We start from the raw sequence: 19,731 nt of genomic DNA, 5'->3' as shown, positions 1-19,731 counted from the left end.
ACCCAGTTTCCGGAGGGAGGGGATCATGCTCTGCTTCAGTATTTCACAGTACATATTGAAGTTCATGTGTCCCTCAATGAAATGTAACTCCCCAACACCTGCTGCACTCATGCAGCCCCAGACCATGGCATTCCCACCACCATGCTTGACTGTAGGCATGACACACTTATCTTTGTACTCCTCACCTGATTGCCGCCACACATGCTTGAGACCATCTGAACCAAACAAATTAATCTTGGTCTCATCAGACCATAGGACATGGTTCCAGTAATCCATGTCCTTTGTTGACATGTCTTCAGCAAACTGTTTGCGGGCTTTCTTGTGTAGAGACTTCAGAAGAGGCTTCCTTCTGGGGTGACAGCCATGCAGACCAATTTGATGTAGTGTGCGGCGTATGGTCTGAGCACTGACAGGCTGACCCCCCACCTTTTCAATCTCTGCAGCAATGCTGACAGCACTCCTGCGCCTATCTTTCAAAGACAGCAGTTGGATGTGACGCTGAGCATGTGCACTCAGCTTCTTTGGACAACCAACGCGAGGTCTGTTCTGAGTGGATCCTGCTCTTTTAAAACGCTGGATGATCTTGGCCACTGTGCTGCAGCTCAGTTTCAGGGTGTTGGCAATCTTCTTGTAGTCTTGGCCATCTTCATGTAGCGCAACAATTCGTCTTTTAAGATCCTCAGAGAGTTATTTGCAATGAGGTGCCATGTTGGAACTTTCAGTTACCAGTATGAGAGAGTGTGAGAGCTGTACTACTAAATTGAACACACCTGCTCCCTATGCACACCTGAGACCTAGTAACACTAACAAATCACATGACATTTTGGAGGGAAAATGACAAGCAGTGCTCAATTTGGACATTTAGGGGTGTAGTCTCTTAGGGGTGTACTCACTTTTGTTGCCGGTGGTTTAGACATTAATGGCTGTATATTGAGTTATTTTGAGGGAAGAATAAATTTACACTGTTATATAAGCTGCACACAGACTACTTTTCATTGTGTCAAAGTGTCATTTTGTCAGTGTTGTCCCATGAAAAGATATACTTAAATATCTGCAGAAATGTGAGGGGTGTACTCACTTTTGTGATACACTGTATATATATATATATATACAGTCTCTCTGCCAAAATATATTTGCATTTCCATTAATATAAGTGCTATTTAGTACTACTAAATACTATTAAGTGTAAAGTTACAGTACAGTATTCCGTTTTGAAGCGCATGAGAGAATTATTATGCAGAAAGTAGCGTTTAGGACTTTTATTTTGTTTTAGGTTCAATTTATTTCTGGCTTCGCGTTTAGGTTCAAGTTAAAAAACAAAACAAACCATTTAAATGTCTGTTCCCAAACGCTACGGTTGATATTTATATATGAAATATGCTATGTTCAGTTATAGTAACTACTTTTCTGTAACATATTAAAAGTTTGGGTGTTAGTTTTTAGTGTCCCTGTGTCCTCCGTTTACCTGGTAGCTGCTGTAGTTTACCAAGTTTACATCTATTTTTGTTTGTAACACAGTATTTATAGATATGCTGTCTCAAATGATGTGTTCTTTAATGTCCTTTCGACGACCATTATTATTCAGTAAGTTTAATATATACCAATTTTTGCTCTTGGGTTTAGTTTAGTTGTGTTTATAAATTTGAATCATATTTACTAAAGTAATCTAGTATTCAATAAGAAGGTTTGGTACTTAATTAATGTAATTTTACTGTGTTTACAGTGATGAACCAAGCTGCACGATGTGAACGCTGGAAGTTTTATAACTCCAGATGTGCTTCTTATGGAACTACAGCTGGTAATCTGGTTCAGATCTCAGCTCTGTCAGCAGGGGGAAGCACAGGCTTAAATCACCTTTAATCAGTAGTTCATTTGCTTTTTTTGGGTACATTTTTGTCTGATTTGGATTAGAAATGTATAAAGGATTATTTATAGGCTCTATTTGCTGGCTTCTAAAAATCTGATTGGCCCAGCTGTCCTTTTTCAGTGACCCTGGGCCCACTGTAGATAGGAAGGTAGGTTTGTTTGTTTGTTTATTAGGATTTTAACGTCATGTTTTACACTTTGGTTACATTCATGACAAGAACGGTAGTTACTCATTACACAAGATTCATCAGTACACACAAGGTTATATTGAACACAGTCATGGACAATTTAGTATCTCCAATTCACCTCACTTGCACGTCTTTGGACTGTGGGAGGAAACCGGAGCACCCGGAGTAAACCCACGCGGACACGGGGAGAACATGCAAACTCCACACAGAAAGGACCGGGACCACCCCACCTGGGGATCGAACCCAGGACCTTCTTGCTGTGAGGTGACAGTGCTACCCACTTAGCCACCATGCCGGGTAGGTAGGTAGGTAGGTGGGTAGGTGGGTAGTTGGTAGGTAGATGGGAAGTTGGTAGGTAGATGGGAAGTTGGTAGGTAGGTAAATAGGTAGGTAGGTAGGTAGGTAAATAGGTAGGTAAATAGGTAAGTAGGTAAATAGGTAGTTGGTAGGTAGGTAGGTAGGTAAATAAGTAGGTAAATAGGTAAGTAGGTAAATAGGTAGTTGGTAGGTAGGTAAATAGGTAGGTAGGTAAATAGGTAGGTACGTAAATAGGTAGGTAGGTACGTAAGTAGGTAGTTAGGTAAATAGGTGGGTAGGTAAATAGGTGGGTAGGTAAATAGGTAGGTAGGTAGTTGGTAGGTTGGTAAATATGTAGGTAGGTATATAGGTAGGTAGGTACGTAAGTAGGTAGTTAGGTAAATAGGTAGGTAGGTAGTTAGGTAAATAGGTAGGTAGGTAGGTAGGTAGGTAGGTAGGTAGGTAAATAAGTAGGTAAATAGGTAAGTAGGTAAATAGGTAGTTGGTAGGTAGGTAAATAGGTAGGTAGGTAAATAGGTAGGTACGTAAATAGGTAGGTAGGTACGTAAGTAGGTAGTTAGGTAAATAGGTGGGTAGGTAAATAGGTAGGTAGGTAAATAGGTAGGTAGGTAGTTGGTAGGTTGGTAAATATGTAGGTAGGTATATACAGTGTATCACAAAAGTGAGTACACCCCTCACATTTCTGCAAATATTTTATTATATCTTTTCATGGGACGACACTATAGACATGAAACTTGGATATAATTTAGAGTAGTCAGTGTACAACTTGTATAGCAGTGTAGATTTACTGTCTTCTGAAAATAACTCAACACACAGCCATTAATGTCTAAATGGCTGGCAACATAAGTGAGTACACCCCACAGTGAACATGTCCAAATTGTGCCCAAAGTGTCAATATTTTGTGTGACCACCATTATTATCACTGCCTTAACCCTCCTGGGCATGGAATTCACCAGAGCTGCACAGGTTGCTACTGGAATCCTCTTCCACTCCTCCATGATGACATCACGGAGCTGGTGGATGTTAGACACCTTGAACTCCTCCACCTTCCACTTGAGGATGTGCCACAGGTGCTCAATTGGGTTTAGTCCATCACCTTTACCTTCAGCTTCCTCAGCAAGGCAGTTGTCATCTTGGAGGTTGTGTTTGGGGTCGTTATCCTGTTGGAAAACTGCCATGAGGCCCAGTTTTCGAAGGGAGGGGATCATGCTCTGTTTCAGAATGTCACAGTACATGTTGGAATTCATGTTTCCCTCAATGAACCGCAGCTCCCCAGGGCCAGCAACACTCATGCAGCCCAAGACCATGATGCTACCACCACCATGCTTGACTGTAGGCAAGATACAGTTGTCTTGGTACTTCTCACCAGGGCGCCGCCACACATGCTGGACACCATCTGAGCCAAACAAGTTTATCTTGGTCTCGTCAGACCACAGGGCATTCCAGTAATCCATGTTCTTGGACTGCTTGTCTTCAGCAAACTGTTTGCTGGCTTTCTTGTGCGTCAGCTTCCTTCTGGGATGACGACCATGCAGACCAAGTTGATGCAGTGTGCGGCGTATGGTCTGAGCACTGACAGGCTGACCTCCCACGTCTTCAACCTCTGCAGCAATGCTGGCAGCACTCATGTGTCTATTTTTTAAAGCCAACCTCTGGATATGACGCCAAACACGTGGACTCAACTTCTTTGGTCGACCCTGGCGAAGCCTGTTCCGAGTGGAACCTGTCCTGGAAAACTGCTGTATGACCTTGGCCACCATGCTGTAGCTCAGTTTCAGGGTGTTAGCAATCTTCTTAAAGCCCAGGCCATCTTTGTGGAGAGCAACAATTCTATTTCTCACATCCTCAGAGAGTTCTTAGCCATGAGGTGCCATGTTGAATATCCAGTGGCCAGTATGAGAGAATTGTACCCAAAACACCAATTTTAACAGCCCTGCTCCCCATTTACACCTGGGATTTTGACACATGACACCAGGGAGGGACAACGACACATTTGGGCACAATTTGGACATGTTCACTGTGGGGTGTACTCACTTATGTTGCCAGCTATTTAGACATTAATGGCTGTGTGTTGAGTTATTTTCAGAAGACAGTAAATCTACACTGCTATACAAGCTGTACACTGACTACTCTAAATTATATCCAAGTTTCATGTCTATAGTGTTGTCCCATGAAAAGATATAATGAAATATTTGCAGAAATGTGAGGGGTGTACTCACTTTTGTGATACACTGTAGGTAGGTAGGTACGTAAGTAGGTAGTTAGGTAAATAGGTAGGTAGGTAAATAGGTAGGTAGGCAGTTAGGTAAATAGGTAGGTAAACAGGTAGGTAGGTAGGTAGGTAAATAAGTAGGTAAATAGGTAAGTAGGTAAATAGGTAAGTAGGTAAATAGGTAGGTAGGTAGTTGGTAGGTAGGTAAATAGGTAGGTACGTAAATAGGTAGGTAGGTACGTAAGTAGGTAGTTAGGTAAATAGGTGGGTAGGTAAATAGGTAGGTAGGTACGTAAGTAGGTAGTTAGGTAAATAGGTGGGTAGGTAAATAGGTAGGTAGGTATGTAAGTAGGTAGTTAGGTAAATAGGTAAGTATGTAAATAGGTAAGTAAATCAGTAGGTAGGTAGGTAAATTGGTAGGTAGGTAGGTAGGTAGGTAGGTAGGTAGGTAAATAAGTAGGTAGGTAGGTACGTAAATAGGTAAATAGGTAGGTAGGTAGTTGATAGGTAGGTAAATAGGTAGGTACGTAAATAGGTAGGTAGGTACGTAAGTAGGTAGTTAGGTAAATAGGTAGGTACGTAAATAGGTAGGTAGGTACGTAAGTAGGTAGTTAGGTAAATAGGTGGGTAGGTAAATAGGTAGGTAGGTACGTAAGTAGGTAGTTAGGTAAATAGGTAAGTAGGTAAATAGGTAAGTAAATCAGGTAAGTAGGTAGGTACGTAAATAGGTAGGTAGGTACGTAAGTAGGTAGTTAGGTAAATAGGTAGGTAGGTAAATAGGTAGGTAGGTAGGTAGGTAGGTAGGTAGGTAGGTAGGTAGGTAAATAAGTAGGTAGGTAGGTACGTAAATAGGTAAGTAGGTAAATAGGTAGGTAGGTAGTTGGTAGGTAGGTAAGTAGGTAGTTAGGTAAATAGGTAGGTAGGTAGTTGGTAGGTAGGTAAATAGGTAGGTAGGTACGTAAGTAGGTAGTTAGGTAGTTAGGTAAATAGGTAGGAAGGTAAATAGGTAGGTAAATCAGTAGGTAGGTAGGTAAATCCGGTAGGTAGGTAGGTAAATAAGTAGGTAAATCGGTAGGTAGGTAGGTAAATTGGTAGGTAGTTATGTAAATTGGTAGGTAAGTAGGTAAATAGGTAGGTAGGTAAGAAGGTAGGTAGCAGTGGCGATTTCTCTAAGACTGCAAGGGAAGCTCAGCTTCCCCTAAAATGTCAAAAATTAAATGGTCAAATATGTACAGATGTGTTAACATTTCATTGACTACAAATGCGTTAGAACACGTTCATCTCGAAGACGAGTTTGTTCAGAATCAGCTACTTATCACAAATCGACTGACTCGATTTTGTTAACTTCTCATACATTCCCGCAGCATCAATGCATTTGCCCGCAGAAGCTGAGCTTCTATTCTTTTCAATGGAACTGCATGGAACGGTTTTTTTCATTGCTTCGAAACTCGCCGGTTATTGGATAAATGCCATGATTTTGTCCCGCCCCCGGACGCTGAGCGTCTCTGGGGGTGAATGGAGCTGTGGGCGGGTCTGGACGCGGAGCTTCTGCAAGATGATTGGAGGATCAGTCGAAAGGCTTAATCCCGTTTTGATTGACAGCTATTTGCTGGCCATTGAGAGGACACTGGTCAAGTCCCTGGAAAAGACGCCTACTTGGTATGATAGGATCACAGGCCATTTTCTTGGAACGGAGGGCAGAATTTATGTATAAATAAATTGACAAATTTTATGATGTAAGCCGACAATGAGCTTCCCCTCTTTGAAAGACCAGCAGCTGCCACTGGTAGGTAGGTAGGTAGGTAGGTAGGTAGGTAGGTAGGTAGGTAGGTAGGTAGGTAGGTAGGTAGGTAGGTAGGTAGGTAGGTAGGTAGGTAGGTAGGTAGGTAGGTAGGTAGGTAGGTAGGTAGGTAGGTAGGTAGGTAGGTAGGTAGGTAGGTAGGTAAACATTACAAGTTGGTGTATGCATAGCATACAATAATGGTAAGTATTTATCATAAATTATTAGGAATTATTGAATAGATTCACTATTCATAGAGAATACACTCAGATTCCTGCTGCACTTGAATGACATTGTTACCTGGGCGGCACAGTGGCTTGGTGGGTAGCACTGTTACCTCACATAAAGAAAATCCTGGGTTTGATTGCCAGGTGGAGCACTCTGGGTCATTTCTTTGTGGTGTTTGTATGTTCTACCTGTGTTCACTTGGGTTTCCTCCAGGAGCTCTGGTTTCCTCCCACAATCCAAAGACATGCTGTCAGGCTAATTGGAGATACTAAATTGCCCCTAGGTGTGTGTATGTGTGTGTGCAAATGTGCTTGTCCTGTGACTGGCGACCTGTTCAGGGTGTTTCCTACCTTTTGACCAGTGAATTGTACCCACCGTGACCCTGAATAGGATAAAGCAGTGGTAAAACAGACAATGAATGAATGAGATTGTTACTCTAGTAGGAAGGTCTTGCTATTTTTAGTTTTGCTATTATTATGTAATAATATTATAATGTAATAAAAATTATGGCAGTTTATAAAACAACCATGCCAGGTCTGAGTGCAATTTAGAAAGATGTTATGAATGGGGTTAAAGAAATATACAGTGGGGGAAATAAGTATTTGATCCCGTGCTGATTTTGTAAGTTTACCCCCTTACAAAGACTTGAACTGTCTATAATTTTTATGGAAGGTTTATTTTAACAGATAGAGACAGAATATCAACAAAAAATCCAGAAAAAAAACATTAAATAAAAGTTATAAATTAATTTGTATTTAATTAAGGGAAATAAGTATTTGATCCCCTACCAACCAGCAAGAATTCTGACCCACACAGACCGGTTATGTGCCCATGAGGCACACAAATTAGTCCTGTCCCTGTATAAAAGACTCCTGTCACAGAATCAGTTTCTTCCGTTCAAATCTCTCGACCACCATGGGCAAGACCGAAGAGCTATCAAAGGACGTCAGGGACAAGATTGTAGACCTGCACAAGGCTGGAATGGGCTACAAGACCATCAGCAAGAAGCTTGGTGAGAAAGAGACCACTGTTGGTGCGATCATTCGAAAATGGAAGAAATACAAGATCACAGTCAATCACCCTCACTCTGGAGCTCCATGCAAGATCTCACCTCGTGGGGTAAGAATGATTCTGAGAAAGGTGAGGTCAGTCCAGAATTACACGGGAGGAGCTTGTCAATGATCTCAAGGGAGCTGGGAGCAGAGAAAAGCTGGATATGACCCCAAGAACACCATCCCCACTGGGCATTTCTCTGCCTCCAAACACGGCGAGTGGAGTTGATGCCAAAGAGCTCAATTTTGGTCTCATCTGACCATATCACATTCTCCCAAGCTTTCTCTGAATTATTCAGGTGTTCATTGGCAAACTTCAGACGGGCCTGTACATGAGCCTTCTTGAGCGAAGGGACTTTGCGGGCACTGCAGGATCTCAATCCATTACGGCGAAGTGTGTTACTAATGGTTTTCTTGGTGACTGTGCTCCCAGCTCCCTTGAGATCATTGACAAGCTCCTCCCGTGTAATTCTGGACTGACCTCACCTTTCTCAGAATCATTCTTACCCCACCAGGTGAGATCTTGCATGGAGCTCCAGAGTGAGGGCGATCGACTGTGATCTTGTATTTCTTCCATTTTCTAATTATCGCATCAACAGTGGTCTCTTTCTCACCAAGCTTCTTGCTGATGGTCTTGTAGCCCATTCCAGCCTTGTGCAGGTCTACAATCTTGTCCCTGACGTCCTTTGATAGCTCTTTGGTCTTGCCCATGGTGGTCGAGAGATTTGAACAGAAGAAACTGATTCTGTGACAGGAGTCTTTTATACAGGGACAGGACTAATTTGTGTGCCTCATGGGCACATAACCGGTCTGTGGGGGTCAGAATTCTTGCTGGTTGGTAGGGGATCAAATACTTATTTCCCTTAATTAAATACAAATTAATTTATAACTTTTATTTAATGTTTATTTTCTGGATTTTTTGTTGATATTCTGTCTCTCTCTGTTAAAATAAACCTTCCATAAAAATTATAGACTGTTCAAGTCTTTGTAAGGAGGTAAACTTACAAAATCAGCAGGGGATCAAATACTTATTTCCCCCACTGTAAATGAATAACCAGTATAACCTTGGTAATAACTACAATGAGATTTACACTCGTCTTTCTCTTTCATCCTAGGTCATACAGTGGTTACTCAGAAGAGAGGTCCAGTGCTCACAGTGGGAATTAACCGGCCAGAGGTCCGTAATGCCGTCAACCAAGAGACAGCCCATCGATTATTTGCGGAGCTTTCAGCTTTTGACCAGGACGACAGCTTGAGTGTAGCTGTGCTGCATGGTATAGGTCAGTACTGTCGGCCTGCAGAAGCTTCCCTGCTTTGATCTCACACAGTAAGACACCAGTTTTATTGCTTGTGCAGTTCCAGTCCCCTCACAAATATCGGCACACCTGGAAAACATTAACCTAACTAGCTTTAAAAGCTTTCTATATTGGTCATACTTTTGATCTATTATTTACATATGTACTAAAAGATACAGTATATACAGTAATTAAAAGGAAAAAATATTTTATATATTTTATCAGAAATAGTCTTGGAGGTAAAAATAAGAAAAGTTGTGTCAGGAAGGGCATCCAGCATGAAAAACTGTGCCAAATTACAGTAGATATGTTGACCAGAATGATTTAATGTGGCAGCCCCTAAATACAGGAGCATAATATAAAATTAAAGACATTTGGGCATTCCAGTGCCCGGCAGTGCCAGAAATAGTGCATAAAATAATTTTGCATTTTGTGTTTTAAACAATTAAATGATATTTGTTTAAAAATGTTGATTTTTTGAAGAATCAGAGGGCAGCACGGTGGCTCCGGGTAACACTGTCGTCTCACAGCAAGAAGGTCCTGGGTTCGATCCCCAGGCGGGACGGTCCGGGTCCTTTCTGTGCGGAGTTTGCATGTTCTCCCCGTGTCTGCATGGGTTTCCTCCGGGGGCTCCGGTTTCCTCCCACAGTCCAAAAACATGCAGTCAGGTTAATTGGAGACACTGAATTGCCCTATAGGTGAATGGGTGTGTGTGTGTGTGCTCTTTGGTGGGCTGGCACCCCTTCCAGGGTGTTACTGTGTGCCTTCAGCACCCCCCACGACCCTAACTGGTAAACGGTTAAGAAAGTGAGTGAGTAAGTGAAGAATCAGACAATCAGACAAAACAAACCAGTGGTGGTTGAAAGTTTGTGAACCCTTTAGAATTTTCTATATTTCTGCATAAATATGACCTAAAACATCATCAGATTTTCACACAAGTCCTAAAAGTAGATACAGTGGGGCCAAAAAGTATTTAGTCAGCCACTGATTGTGCAGGTTCTGCTACTTAGAAAGATGAGAGAGGTCTGTAATTTTCATCATAGGTACACTTCAACTATGAGAGACAAAATGAGAAAAGAAAAATCCAGGAAATCACATTGTAGGATTTTTAAAGAATTTATTTGTAAATGATGGTGGAAAATAAGTATTTGGTCAATAACAAAAGTTCAACTCAATACTTCGTAACATAACCTTTGTTGGCAATGACAGAGGTCAAACATTTCCTGTAAGTCTTCACCAGGTTTGCACACACTGTAGCTGGTATTTTGGCCCATTCCTCCATGCAGATCTCCTCTAGAGCAGTGATGTTTTGGGGCTGTCGCTGGGCAACACGGACTTTCAACTCCCTCCACAAATTTTCTATGGGGTTGAGGTCTGGAGACTGGCTAGGCCACTCCAGGACCTTGAAATGCTTTTTATGGAGCCACTCCTTTGTTGCCCGAGCGGTGTGTTTGGGATCATTGTCATGCTGGAAGACCCAGCCACGTTCCATCTTCAATGCTCTCACTGATGGAAGGAGGTTTTGGCTTAAAATCTCACGATACATGGCCCCGTTCATTCTTCCCTTAACACGGATCAGTCGTCCTGTCCCCTTTGCAGAAAAACAGCCCCAAAGCATGATGTTTCCACCCCCATGCTTCACAGTAGGTATGGTGTTCTTGGGTTTTTCTTCTTCCTCCAAACACGACGAGTTGACTTTTTACCAAAAAGTTCCATTTTGGTTTCATCTGACCACATGATATTCTTCCAATCCTCTTCTGGATCATCCATAAGCTCTCTGGCAAACTTCAGATGGGCCTGGACATGTACTGGCTTAAGCAGGGGGACACGCCTGGCACTGCAGGATTTGAGTCCCTCTCGGCGTAGTGTGTTACTGATGGTAGCCTTTGTTACTTTGGTCCCAGCTCTCTGCAGGTCATTCATCAGGTCCCTCCGTGTAGTTCTGGGATTTTTGCTCACCGTTCTCATGATCATTTTGACCCCACGGGATGAGATCTTGACCCCAAGGGAGATTATCAATGGTCTTGTATGTCTTCCATTTTCTTACAATTGCTCCCACAGTTGATTTATTCACACCAACCTGCTTGCCTATTGTACTGTAGATTCACTCTTCCCAGCCGGGTGCAGGTCTACAATTTTCTTCCTGGTGTCCTTCGACAGCTCTTTGGTCTTGGCCATGGTTGAGTTTGGAGTCTGACTGTTTGAGGCTGTGGACAGGTGTCTTTTATACAGATAACGAGGTCAAACAGGTGCCATTAATACAGGTAACGAGTGGAGGACAGAAGAGTTTCTTAAAGAAGAAGTTACAGGTCTGTGAGAGCCAGAAATCTTGCTTGTTTGTTATTGACCAAATACTTATTTTCCACCATAATTTACAAATAAATTCTTTAAAAATCCTACAATGTGATTTCCTGGATTTTTTTTCTCATTTTGTCTCTCATAGTTGAAGTGTACCTATGATGAAAATTACAGACCTCTCTCATCTTTCTAAGTAGGAGAACTTGCACAATCAGTGGCTGACTAAATACTTTTTGACCCCACTATAAAGAGAACCCAGTTAAACATGTGAGACAAAAATATTATACTTGGTCATTTATTTATTGAGGAAAATGATCCAATATTACGTATTTGTGAGTGGCAAAAGTATGTGAACCTTTGCTTTCAGTATCTGGTGTGACCCCCCTTTGCAGCAATAACTGCAACTAAACATTTCTGGTAACTGTTGATCGGTCCTGCACACCGGCTTGGAGGAATTGTATCCCATTCCTCCGTACAGAACAGCTTCAACTCTGGGATGTTGGTGGGTTTCCTCACATTAACTGCTCGCTTCAGGTCCTTCCACAACATTTCGATTTTATTAAGGTCAGGACTTTGACTTGGCCATTCCAAAACATTAACTTTATTCTTCTTTAACCATTCTTTGTAGAACGACTTGTGTGCTTAGGGTCGTTGTCTTGCTGCATGACCCACCTTCTCTTGAGATTCAGTTCATGGACAGATGTCCTGACATTTTCCTTAAGAATTCTCTGATATAATTCAGAATTCATTGTTCCATCAATGGTGGCAAGCCGTCCTGGCCCAGATGCAGCAAAACAGGCCCAAACCATGATATTACCACCACCATGTTTCACAGATGGGATAAGGTTCTTATGCTGGAATGCAGTGTTTTCCTTTCTCCAAACATAACGCTTTTCACTTAAACCAAAAAGTTCTATTTTGGTCTCATCCGTCCCGGAACATTCTTCCAATAGCCTTCTGGCTTGTCCACGTGATCTGTAGCAAACTGCAGACGAGCAGCAATGTTCTTTTTGGAGAGCAGTGGCTTTCTCCTTGCAACCCTGCCAATAACACCATTGTTGTTCAGTGTTCTTCTGATGGTGGACTCATGAACATTAACATTAGCCAATGTGAGAGAGGCCTTCAGTTGCTTAGAAGTTACCCTGGGGTCCTTTGTGACCTCGCCGACTATTACACACCTTGCTCTTGGAGTGATCTTTGTTGGTCGACCACTCCTGTGGAGGGTAACAATGGTCTTGAATTTCCTCCATTTGTACACAATCTGTCTGACTGTGGATTGGTGGAGTCCAAACTCTTTAGAGATGGTTTTGTAACCTTTTCCAGCCTGATGAGCATCAACAACTCTTTTTCTGAGGTCCTCAGAAATCTCATTTGTTCGTGCCATGATACACTTCCACAAACGTGTGTTATGAAGAGCAGACTTTGATAGATTCTTGTTCTTTAAATAAAACAGGGTGCCCACTCACACCTGATTGTCATCCCATTGATTGAAAACACCTGACTCTAATTTCACCTTCAAATTAACTGCGAATCCTAGAGGTTCACATACTTTTGCCACTCACAAATATGTAATATTGGATCATTTTCCTCAATAAATAAATGACCAAGTATAATATTTTTGTCTCATTTGTTTAAGTGGGTTCTCTTTATCTACTTTTAGGACTTGTGTGAGAATCTGATGATGTTTTAGGTCATATTTATGCAGAAATATAGAAAATTCTAAAGGGTTCACAAACTTTCAAGCGCCACTGTAGGACCTTTATTTTGGTATAGGGCAGTAGCAGCTCAGTTGTTCAAGTACTGGACTAGTAATTAGAAGAATTAGGTCTCTGCTATTATCAAAATATTCTGCCATTTCAAAATACTATATCAGTCATTGACTTATTTCATTTGATATATCATTTAATTAATAAATACTATGTTTAGAGTGATAAATCATTATTTTCTTTGGGGGGGGGGGTATTATTTTCTTATTGTAACTGCATGTAAATAAAGTGTAGATTGGATATTTAATAGGGTTTTATAATAAAAACATTGTACTAAAGACTAATGAGCATATTAATACATAAATGTACGTCTCCTGCATCATAAACAGTAGAAAGTGGTAAGTTCTAAACATTTGTGGGGCGTCACGGTGGCTCAGCGGGTAGCACTGTCACCTCACAGCAAGAAGGTTCGATTCCCAGGTGGGACCGTCCAAGTCCTTTCAGTGTGGAGTTTGCATGTTCTCCCCGTGTCTGTGTGGGTTTTCTTCTGGAGCTCTGGTTTCCTCCCACAGTCCAAAGACGTGCAGTCAGATGAATTGGAGATACAAAATTGTCCATGACTGTGTGATAAGTAACTACCGTTTCTGTCATGAACGTAACCAAAGAGTGTAAAGCATGACGTTAAAATCCTAATAAATAAATAAACACTTCTAGGTTTCTAGGCATCTAAGGTAAATGATCATGTTTTAAATGTATGCAAATAATTGTATAATGTATGTATATATAATGTAATGTATTAATGTTTAAGGGATATTATACATCATATATAACATTACAAAATAATGATACATGTTCATAGGTCCAAGTTTTCTTTTAAAGCTTACAAATAAGCATGATTATTATTCTATTTATATCAATCTTAACTGTTTGTGTTTTTCCTTATATTGTAATTCTGTAATCTGTTTAGGAGGAAATTTTTGTGCTGGTTATGATCTTAAAGAGCTTAGTCAAAACACGGCTTCCATCAGTCTGGAGCAGAATGTTACTCGAGGTCCTGCTCCAATGGTAAGACAAGAAACTTAACCCTGTTCTCTTTAACGCGGACTGTCGAAATATTAGATATAGACTGAGTGGTTCATCTTTGTGATTGTACTAGCTACGCAGGTACCAATTTAATGCATTTTCTGGAAATGGGGTTTGTACTAAGCCCTGATGGATTTAAAAAATAAACTGAGAATAAGCTGTTAGTCAAATATTTATCTGTTATTTGCTCATATTTTCCTTATACAGTCAGATTTAAGATAAGAATCATTAGTTCTGTGAATTTGTAGAGTTTGTTTGTCATCTACAGGGTCCCTCTCGTCTAAGGCTGTCCAAACCACTGATTGCAGCCGTGAGTGGCTATGCTGTAGCTGGAGGGTTGGAGCTGGCCCTACTAGCTGATCTCAGAGTGATGGAGGACACTGCGATTATGGGGGTTTTTTGTCGTAGATTTGGTAAGATGATTATTTCTGATTTTTTTTATATTTGTGCTTAATAAACTGCTAAGCAGTATTAATGATGTAAAGATTCTGCAAGTCAGAATACAGACAAGCCATAAACAAATACGAATACTAACTTTTTGTCAGCCATAGCTCTTGTAAAATGATTATGGTCTTCTTTTGTTATTTTGGTTAGGTTCTGCTTGTATAATATGTTTTATTTGTATTTGAACTAAAAACTAGGAAAGTGTTTGTAGTTAACACTGGTTGTCTTCCAGTTATCTTATTGGTGAAATCTAGGTGTGATGGATGGATGGATGTTCTGTATAAATGGATGGATGGATGGATGTTCTAAATAGATGGATAGATAGATATTCTAAATGGATGGATGGATGTTCTGAATGGATGATGGATGTTCTGAGTGTATGGATGGATGTTCTAAATGAATGGATGAATGTTCTGAGTGGATGGATGGATGTTCTGAATGGATGGATGTTATGGATGGATGGATATTCTGAATGGGTGTATGGCTGTTCTGGATGTTCTGGATGGATTTGTGGATGTTCTAAATAAATGGATGAATGTTCTGAGTGGATGGATGGATGTTCTGGATGGGTGGATGTTCTGGGTGGATGGGTGGATGAATGGATGAATGTTCTAAATGGATCGATGGATGTTCTGGATGGATGGATATTCTGAATGGATAGATGGATGGATGGATATTCTGGATGGATAAATGGATGGATGTTCTAAATGGATGGATGGATGTTCTAAATTAATGGATGGATGTTCTGAGTGGATGGATGGATGTTCTGGGTGGATGGATGATTGTTCTGGATGGATGGATGGATGGATGGATGAATGTTTTCGATGTATGGATGTTCTGTATGGATGTATGGATGGATGTTCTGGATGTGATGGATGGATGGATGGATGGATGGATGGATGAATGTTCTAAATGGATCGATGGATGTTCTGGATGGATGGATATTCTGAATGGATAGATGGATGGATGTTCTGGGTGGATGGATGATTGTTCTGGATGGATGGATGGATGGATGGAAGTTCTGGATGGATGATGGATGAATGCTGTGGATGGATGGATGGATGGATTTTCTGGATGGATGGATGGATGAATGTTTTCGATGGATGGATGTTCTGGATGTTCTGGATGGATGGATGGATGGTCTGGATGTGATGGATGGATGGATGGATGGATGGATGGATGGATGTTTTGGTTGGATGATGGATGGATGGATGGATGGTATTAGTCCCAAAAGTAAAGTCACACAGAGGCAACTGGATGGTGTTGGAGCTTGAACCAGCAACCTGCAGATTACTAGACCCTTACAGCTGAGCCACAATGGCACTTTAGGGACAGTTTTACTTTAGATTGGTTACAATACTGACTTAAAATACTTTTATAAGCTTTTAGATTAATGCATCTATTGAATTTAGTTTAGTAAAGAAATGCCAATAATAAATGCAATTGTTTGTGTAATGGTGATTAAACCACAATTAATGAGTAATTAATGCGGGAATGTAATGAATTCCGAAGAGCTCACAAAAGCTTTTCTTCCAACTGTACCATGGCATTAAGCAATTAATTAAGCAATCAGTTTGACAAATGTATATTTTTTGGCTGACTAGCTCAATTGTTTCAATACCTGATCTTGCAAGCAAGCATCCAGTACTGTTTCTTACTGCCTTTAGTACAAGCAGAACCCTGCTCAGTGTTATAAATATGACCACAGTGTTTATAAATACGCCAGCTGTGCTATAATTTACTACCAGTCGCTGTTTTCCATGCTGGCTGGTTCAAAAACAGAGTCTCAGTCATCCTCTATACTCTGTCATTAAAGCAAGCGTTCTTGCACTGCCCACGTCTGCTACTGTGCATTCATACCAGACTGTCTGCTTCACTTGGGTCTATCTAGAAACCTCACGTCTGCCAGCATCACAGATCTTCCAGCTAAACCCTAAACTTTGGTTTGGCCACATTGTCTTGGGGGGCGGGGGTTGTCTAGGCCCAAATAATAGAATAGCAAGCGTTAAATATCTGGTTTTTAAAAAGCATTCATGTCTAAACACACAGGGACAGGTGTTTGTTGCTGGCTGGATTTTAGTACCAAGCAAGATCAATATAAACAGGCTTTTTGCTTGGATTGTGTTCTTACTAAATTCTAACTAGGTTTTAACTAAGTATTTTTCTTAAGGGAATGACAGCCGTGGTTATTTTCCATGAAAAGTTCCATTTTAAATTGAACGTTTTTATTTTCTCTGTGGTGTGCAGACACTTTCTTGTTTATTTACAGTGTATTTTGGTGTATATGCAGGACTCTAACTTTTCCACTGTTTCTACAATCTGTTAGGTGTGCCACTGATTGACGGTGGTACAGTACGGCTGCCACAGTTAATAGGTTTGTCCCGGGCTCTGGACCTTATTCTGACTGGCAGACCTGTGGGAGCCCAGGAGGCACTGGCATTTGGACTAGCAAACAGAGTGGTGCCTGAGGGAAAAGGTACACAAAAATACAGTTCGTCTATAACATGATACTGGCGGTAAATGACAAATGACATCACTTTTCTACAGTCACCTTCCGATGCATTTTCCCAGCATTGTACCAACTTTTTAATGCCATCAGCAAAAAATGTTTTTGGTTGAGCGCATAGCCACTGATGCACCGCTGCTTTCACATCATCATCACATGAAAAGCTTCTTTGAGCATCCAAAAAGGTGAAAAATAGACGATGCTAAATCCGGACTATAAGCATCTCTCAGTCTCTCAGACATGACCAACCACTACTCCTCCCACCCTCACCATTTCCAATCAAAATATAAAAGTGCGGAAACTTTTTTAAGATCTCTTGTGTATATACCGACCAGGCATAACGTTATGACCACTGACAGGTGAAGTGAATAACACTGATTATCTTTTTATCACAGCACCTGTTAGTGGGTGGAATATATTAGGCAGCAAGTGAACATTTTATCCTCAAAGTTGATGTGTTAGAAGCAGGAAAAATGGGAATGACTGGGTCGGAGCATCTCTAAAACTGCAGCTCTTGTGGGGTGTTCCCAGTCTGCAGTGGTCAGTATCTATCAAAAGTGGTTCAAGGAAGGAACAGTGGTAAACCGGCGACAGGGTCATGGGCGGGTAGGCTCATTGATGCACGTGGGGAGCGAAGGCTGGCCCGTGTGGTCCGATCCAACAGACGAGCTACTGTAACTAAAATTGCTGAAGAAGTTAATGCTGGTTCTGATAGAAAGGTGTCAGAATACACAGTGCATCACAGTTTGTTGTCATTTGTTGTATGTCATCTGTATTTGTCTATAGCAGATTTTTCAAATGTACGTAATATGGGTCAGATTACAAAAATGACACAATGCAACTCCTAAATTTGTGCATGAGTGCATCTCAACCCAATGGAAAGTTTGTGTGGATCTTAAAATGTATATATGCTTTCATTGTACAGTACAGTCATGTGCTTCATTGGATACTTTTATACCAATTACCAATACCAATGGCTGTTTTGGGGTTTTCTTGCTATTTTAATGGGTGTAACATTTTGGCAAGAGACTGGCTAACCAGGTTTAGCTAATTGAGCATGACATTTAAATAACGTTATTTGTTTAGTAACTTTAATTGGCTGTCATCACAGATAGTGCAAAACAACTTCAGATGTTAAATGAGCTGGTAATCAACAAAAAGATTTTACTTATACATTTTCAGCATTTAGCAGATGCTTTTATCCAAAGCGACTTACATTTGTGACAGTATACAGTCTAAGAAATTGAGGGCTAAGGGCCTTGCTCAAGGGCCCAACAGCGGCAACCTGGTTTGAACCAGCAACCTTCTGATTACTAGTCCAGTACTTTATCCACTAAGCTACAACTGCCCTACAGTCATACATTGTAAAACACTGTTAAGATCCAAGTATTTTCCTTACTTTCTGTGTGTGTGTGTGTGTGTGTGTGTGTGTGTGTGTGTGTGCGCTCCTCAGCCTTGCAGGTAGCTATTGAGCTTGCCGAGCAAATAAGCAGCTTCCCACAGCTCTGTCTACGTGCTGACCGGAACTCGGCCTACCACGCAGCCTTTGACTCAACCTCCTTCACTGAAGCCATGCAGTATGAGACCGACCATGGTTTTCCAGTCATTCCCGCTGAAGCTGTTGCCGGGGCCACCAGGTTTAGTTCTGGCACTGGGAGAGGGGGAAAGTTTGAGTGAGAAAGATAATGAACAGTAGGTGGCATAATAATACAGCTGGTAGTGGGTAGTGGGTAGAGAGCGTTGCCTTGCAGTTGATTGGCGGTCTGTCATGCTCACTTTATGCTGAGTGGTTTTGGATGACCTCTGGTCCCATTGCTACTAACCTACCTATTGCTACAACATCTTGGTCAGGATTTGCAATGATTACATGAATGAACAGTGTATTCTTTGTGGATTTTACTGTTTAATATTAATTTATTAAAATGATCAGTTAACATCTGATATTATTGGTTCTTCGTCTTCTTCCTTGTGTCCAGCCGTCATCTATATCATGTCCTTCCAGTAGTTAACACGGGCAGGTGCGGCTGCACTTGGTTCGGCCAGGTCTTCTGCGGTGCATTGTGGAGCAGAACCGCATCTCATGAGATGTTCCATGGTTTGGAGTTCACCTCACACGCATAAGTCAGATGCAGCAGGCGGTTCAGTGTGCATGGAGTGGGTGCCCGGTGTCATTGGCTTTGCTTTGTCCGCTCAGCTTGGGTGGTAACTGCTCTCCGGATGTAAGGGGGAGCGATGCCTGAGAGAGCATAGAGACAGGGTACTGGAGTCGTGTTAGTGCACACAGTCACTATCCTACAGGTGTCATTGAGGATAGGGTCGATTCTGTGCTCCATACTGGACAGGCATACTCAGCGGTGGAAAAACACAGGGCTAATGCTGTTGTTCGCAGTGTGCTTGGGTGGGCCCCCCACTTAGAGCTTGTTAATCGTCGTAGTAGTCTGGTGGAGACCTTGAGTCTTGTCTTCCTAATGTGTTCTCTATAACTCAGGGTACGGTCTAAGGTCATATTATTGGTAATAAACTGCTTTTTTAAATACCCACATTTGTGATAAATACAAAATTAGGATATAACTCTAAACTATACCTCATTATTTAAGAAGTTATTATTAGGGATGTCCCGATCACGTTTTCTTGTTCCCGATCCCGATCTTTAATTTTGATCCCGATCCGATACCGATTCTCAAACCGATACTTGTATTTTTTAGATATTGTCTAGTTAAGAACTAGATAATACTGTTCACACAGTGCACACTTC

The 19,731-nt window shown here is 41.3% G+C and overlaps 1 protein-coding gene across 1 annotated transcript; it reads left to right on the top strand.

The window, feature by feature from the left end:
- The first annotated feature begins 1,374 nt into the window (after positions 1–1,374).
- Positions 1,375–18,917, top strand: zgc:101569 (uncharacterized protein LOC449822 homolog). Its single transcript, XM_062985668.1, has 7 exons — positions 1,375–1,584; positions 1,724–1,798; positions 8,760–8,924; positions 13,911–14,008; positions 14,295–14,439; positions 16,797–16,946; positions 18,430–18,917. Exons 1-7 carry the CDS (start codon positions 1,530–1,532, stop codon positions 18,651–18,653), a joined length of 912 nt encoding a protein of 303 aa, XP_062841738.1. The 5' UTR covers positions 1,375–1,529; the 3' UTR covers positions 18,654–18,917.
- Positions 18,918–19,731: the final 814 nt, after the last annotated feature.

Source organism: Trichomycterus rosablanca, chromosome 23, assembly GCF_030014385.1.
Source record: "Trichomycterus rosablanca isolate fTriRos1 chromosome 23, fTriRos1.hap1, whole genome shotgun sequence".
Taxonomy (NCBI): domain Eukaryota; kingdom Metazoa; phylum Chordata; class Actinopteri; order Siluriformes; family Trichomycteridae; genus Trichomycterus; species Trichomycterus rosablanca.
Note: the sequence above shows the minus strand (reverse complement) of the source record. Positions and strands in the feature narration are given on the sequence as shown.